General features: G+C 36.1%; 1 protein-coding gene across 2 annotated transcripts in view; it reads left to right on the plus strand.

Annotated features, from left to right (window-relative positions):
* LOC131144379 (E3 ubiquitin-protein ligase DA2L-like) overlaps positions 1-5,379 on the plus strand; it is a 28,121-nt gene extending 22,742 nt beyond the window's left edge. Inside the window, exons 8-10 of one of the 2 annotated variants that reach the window (XM_058092990.1) lie at positions 3,249-3,315; positions 4,345-4,920; positions 5,024-5,379. In XM_058092990.1, the coding sequence (XP_057948973.1) occupies positions 3,249-3,315; positions 4,345-4,905 (628 nt within the window). In that variant the 3' untranslated portion in view covers positions 4,906-4,920; positions 5,024-5,379. Of the gene's footprint in view, positions 1-3,248; positions 3,316-4,344 lie in introns of both variants that reach the window. The other variant, XM_058092989.1, reaches the window with a different exon arrangement.
* Positions 5,380-6,000: the final 621 nt, after the last annotated feature.

Consider the following 6,000-nt stretch of genomic DNA (forward strand, 5'->3'; position numbering starts at 1 on the left):
GCAATATGTGACAACAAGATGTGATGGGGGAGGATTTGATGTTGTGCCAGACAAGGTGCAATGGGGTGTGCATGAATGAAAGGATTTTGATTTGGGTGGTGTAAAGGGTCTACAACTCAAAAATTGATAAATTGGGAATTTGATAGAGGCCTGGGGCTTTGATAGAGGTCATGTTTGGAATTTGGATTTAAAGTAGGTGTTTTGGTTTTTTTTTTTTTTTTGGGGGGGGGGGGGGGGGGGTTTTCAAATAAAGGGTTAAGGTTTCTAGTTTGAAGTTACCAATTGGCTTTGGTAATTGATGGTGTTGGCAGTGGCAACCGATGATGGGGCTAGCCAGCTAGGATTCTTTTGCAGGCAGTCAGACAATGGTTGCAGCATTTCAGCAACTGTGCTTCATTGCCAATTGATGTGGGGGCAAACATTCTGTGCAGAAAAAAGTTTCATTTCCAAATTATAACAAAAACACATGACAAGGCCTGATTTATAAACTGCTAATCTTCAGAACCAAGCAGAACAACTAGGGCCTAACTATACCAAAATATCACTTTTCCTAAAGTAAAAAATAAAATAAAAATTATGGAAAATAAAAATTAATAAAATTTCAAAGATTAATGAGGTTTCCTAAAGATTTATATGAATATCAATGGTCCTTAACTTTTGTTGTTTGGGGGTTTTGGGGGGGGGGGGGGGGTTGAGAGAGAGATCCCTTAATTGTAATTTAATTAACTTCATGTAGAATGAATATTTCAAAATTAAGGACGTGTATATTTTGCCCTCTCCAGACATTTGACGTTATGCAGGAGCTGCAGGCTTGCATGTACTAAAAGGAAATTGGGGATGTAGAGAGGGGAAGAGAAAGAGATAAGTAAATTATCACCTTCATTTTGATCAGTTCGTTGGACCCCTTGTCCCTGCACGTTGTACCTTATCTTTTTTCTATCTAACTAATATAGCTTCTTTTATTATCTAAGAAGAAAAGTTTGTTGGTCAATATGGAGATGGGATAATTCAGATAATTTTTAGTATCTGGAATATTTCAAAATTAAGGGCGTCTATTATATGCTCTCTGCAGACACGTGATATGATGTGGTAGCTGCAGGCTTACACACAAAAAGGAAAACAGGGATGTGGAGAGAGAAGTGTGATTTATTCCCTTCATTGTGATCAATTTGATAGTGAATCTGGAAATTGGATAATTTTGTTTGAGAAGATAGTTTAATTGCATTATGGTGTTATCAAATTGAAGGTGACTTTTGACAAGAATTTGTTTACCTTAGAGGTGTGTGTACTAATTTGATATTTTTATTTAAATTTTTTGGGGCTTGTTTGGCATTAAAACATTGTATAAACTGCCGTTAAACTTGGGTTCTCAGCGTTTGTGTGATTTCTGCAACCTCTAGTTTTAGATTTGTTAGATTACCACTTTACCTAAAATCTAAAGGCTTGTTTGGTATCATTTCTATTTTCAATTTCTATTTTAGTTTCTTATAGTGAAGAAACTAATTAGCGTTTGTTGATGTTGCTAGTTTTCTATTTTTGTTGACAGTTTTCATCCGTCTATGGAAAAACTAAAAACTATATTTTATGGTTTTCAATTGTTTTGGCAACCTATTATCAGGGTATTAATTTAAAAGTATGGATAAAATGAATGACTTAATTCAAAAAATATACAAATTTTTAATGACCATACAATAAATGCGGGCATGAAGACTCCAACCAAGGATCTCTTGGCAACCATGGCTCTGGTAACATGCAAAGGCACTACTTTGCCTAAAAGCTTAAGCTGTTAGGCTGCGGGCTTACTATGTCTATTAAGCCTTAATGCTACATCAGATGTCCAGCTCAATTGCACATGGAGAGAAATAAATTATGAATGATATCACTACGGGAACTAAGATAAGTTTTTGACAGCCAAACAATAACTGCGTGCATCAAGAGTAGAACCTAAGATATCTTGGTAACTGATTCTCTCTTATCACTTTACCTAAAAGGTTAAGCTGTTACATTTTGGGTCAATATAAATACTAGATTTTTGTGTTGATAATTTATGTTGAAAAAAATTTCTTTGTTGCACTAGTGTGATTCTGAATCTGAAATGGATGTCATCTGTTAGAATTCTTGTTGTCTCCAATCATAATAATCATGAATGGGAAATTTAAACAATTATCTTTTACTACATCGGGAACTACACTGATTTATTCAGGTGGAATTTTGAAGTTAATTATGTAATGAACTGAATAAAAAAATTATATCTTGTACTGCATCAGTAACCCCACTAATTTATTCAGGTGGAATTTAAAAGCATATAATATAAGCATAAATGGAATGGAAAATTATATATTTGCTATTTAGAAATGTTCCATCAATACAGTTGAGTGAGAATTTGAAATTAATTGTTCACCAAAGAAAATATGACCAAATTTTGGAATGCAGTGAATAGTATTGGGACCGGATCATAGCTATTTAACCTATCATATTGACCAACATGACCTTATATAATGCGCTGGATATGCACTGCTTGGAAATGTACTCATTGTTGGAAGTTTTATAGGGATAGGCATCCAGGAATTGTAAAACTAATACTCTTTACTGTTCTTTTGATCAATATAGATATCTTGGCTTAATTTTGGAATGTAGAGTATTGGGATCGGATTATAGCTATTTCACCTATTATACTAACCAACCTGACTTTATATAATGCGTTGGATATGCACTGCTCAGAAATGTGCTCATATTGTTGGAAGTTTTATAGGGATAGCCGGATAGGCATCCAGGAATTGTAAAATTAATACTTTACTGTTATTTTGATCAATATAGATATCTTGGCTTCATTTTCCTCAATTTTTCTCAAATGGTATGGATACTTGCAACGTAGGCCACATAGTGCACCTGTGACTGTGAGGAAGAGTGAATTAGTTATTGTGGGGGGCAGTAGAAGGGGTAGAGGTAGATCTAAAATAACTTAGGAGGAGATAGTGAGTAAGGATTTAATATCCTTGAATCTATCAAAAGAAATGGTCCATGATCGCATAAATTAGCGGAAAATGATTCATATAGCCGACCCCACCTAGTGGGGGACTAAAGCTTGGTTTTGTTGTATATGCAATTTCTTTAACATGCTGAACCTGTTGCTCTGTCTGCTTTGTTGCTAATTAATATGTACTGTGTTTGACAAAATGCTTTGATACAGTTATAATTAGATGATTTGCGTGCCTAATTGATTTTTCTAAATGTAATTAAAAATACAGGGACGATGAATTTGACCTGGATCTAGAGGACATAATGGTCATGGAAGCAATTTGGCTTTCCATCCAGGTAACTGCTTTAAATTGATGTATTAAGCATTTATGTAGTAGATACACTAAAATGATGCCATTTTGGATAAAACTTAAATAGAAATCAGGCAAAGTATGAATCGTCTGCAAGTTTTTGGGTAATCTTTCTTACAATTGTACTTGAAAAAATCTAATAATTGAGAAATTGAAAAGCAACATTTATTTGTTGTGTTTGCTTGAGTTGTATGTTGACACACTTGGTCTGTAATGCACCCTAGGGACGGTAATGATTAATGGAGGGTAATATTGAACTCTCTATAATAAACTGGTGTTCAATGTGCCAGAGATTTATCTAGTGAATTGGGTAGAAATTTATTCAGCGGAACCTCTTGGAAAAGAGAACAAAAATGCCGACATTAATGGATCCATTTAGATTTTTAAAGGTATTCAATGTGCTGAAAGTTTATCTAATGAATCAAGTAGAATGTTAATAAGTGGAACCTCTTGAAAAGAGAGAACAAAAATGCTGACACCAGTTGATCCATTTAGGTTTTTTTATCCTATAATAAATAATAATAGTTTATGAAGTCAAACACGTATGAAATGTCTAGTACAAAAATTTGGAAATATTAAGGGCTTGTTTAGTTGTGGAAAACAATTTTCATTTTCCATTTTCAGAAGGTCCACCTGTGAACCTTTATTGTGGGACTCCATACTAACTTTGGCATTGGGAGCATACATACACAAATCAAAGCTGGTGGTCTTACGAAATGTCAAGCAAATAGAAAGCTAGCCATGAAAACATTTGCTCATACACCTTCAGGCATTTAAAGATTGCCGCAGTGATGTGATATTTCATATGGCATCCATTGAAACACAAACATCATGAACGCACTCATCTTCAGCATATAATATGATAAGTACTGTTGATAACATGTTCCAATGGTTTATTATTGGGTATGTAGGCTTATGTAAAAGATCAGAATTTGCAATTGATTAACATTCTGTTTAATAATCTTGATCTATCCCAGCTTATTATTTTGGATTTGACAAAAAAATGTTATGGCAGGCGAGTGGAAGGCACAGAAATCTAGTTTATGGTGAAACTAGTCCTGAAGAAGACAGCATTGGGGATCACTCAGCTGTAGCCGAATCATCCTCATCCCCATCTGGAGGTCTTGCTTGTGCAATTGCTGCCCTAGCTGAGCGCCAGCAAATGGGTGGAGAGTCCACTACAAACAATGGAGACATTTCAGCATTCAACATTCTTCCGGGTGATAGCAGGTTTTCTAGCAGGATGGAACAAGTAGGGGAGAGCTACCCTCCAGAGAATTCTGTTGAGCTGTCTTCTGACAGTGGTATGGCTGCCACAAGAGATGATGGACAATGGTGTATTGAGCGTGGTTCTGAGGTAGCAGAAGCAGGAACCAGCTATGCAACTTCTGATACTACAGAAGATGCTGGGGAAATTGTTGCGTTACCAACTTCAGATGACAATGGCGCCACTTTTCAAACTATGACAGGGCCCATCATTCCCGAGAGTTTTGAGGAACAGATGATGCTGGCCATGGCTGTCTCACTAGCTGAGGCTCGAGCTAGGACAAATGCGCAAGGAGTTGCCTGGCAGTAATTCTCTATGGTCAAGGTACTAATATAGTTTTCTTTTCCCCCCTTCCTCTTGCTTGTCTTATACGGATGTAAACGGAAAAAAGAAAAAAGAAAAAATGACGATTTTAATGGACGGACAGTTGTTGGATTCTGCTATAAACAAGTTGCATTGATTCAAATCACCTCCTTGCCAAGGCTTTGCGAAAAGTGAGAGGGTAATTTTTCCCCCCAGCTTGTTGACGCACGGGTACTGAAATCTTTTCATTGCATTTCTTTTTGTCTTGTTTATTTTCTCTCCCATTGCTTTATCCCTATTGTCACCCCCCTCATGAATCAATCTGTTTGGTATCAGAGCCAAAAGATTATTTTACAACACCCCCTCCCCCCCAATTTACTCTGTAATCTCTCTTCATTGGCAGCATGAACAGCATTCGACTTTGATAAAAATGAATTAATTGAATGTAACTTCAAAAGAAATTCTACATTTGACTTAAAAGGTTTTATATACACTGCTTGTTGACTGAATTCTTATCCCATGAAGTGAACCCAAATTGCTGTATGTAATAAGGTGAGTGGGCTTGCGCCTGTGAGTCGGTGGTTATCTTCCAAAAAAAGAGTGGTTGGGTTGGGAGCCCCTCCGATTGTATGGGGGATGCGGGTGAGGTGGAATTTTGGTATACACGTGCATGTTCATGTTAGAGCCATTGTATAGGTTTAATTAAGGAGAGAGGAGGCGTTTTTCAACCTATGTTTTATCCCTCAGCAAATTTACTACTTACAATTATAATATTTATAGGCTGATAGCGCAGGTGATTTAAGAAAAATAATTTTGATTAATTAGTCTTGAGTTTGTTTATGTATTCATAGAAGCTTGTCTTTGCAAGGCATGCATAATTACATTTCTTCTTTGGAGACTTAAGACTCTTTATGGGATAATGTGTATTTACTTGACTTCCTCTGCAATTGAGACATCACTTTGTTTCCCTTTCAGTCACTGAATGACCTCTATGGATCTCTCCTTGTCAAAAGCTTTAGAGGAAATAACAAACTGCAAACAATATGTTATCTACCCTATCATGGCATACCTGAGCATAAAGCAAAAGTTTAAAGAGAGGGA

Source organism: Malania oleifera, chromosome 12 (assembly GCF_029873635.1).
Source record: "Malania oleifera isolate guangnan ecotype guangnan chromosome 12, ASM2987363v1, whole genome shotgun sequence".
Taxonomy (NCBI): Eukaryota; Viridiplantae; Streptophyta; class Magnoliopsida; order Santalales; family Ximeniaceae; genus Malania; species Malania oleifera.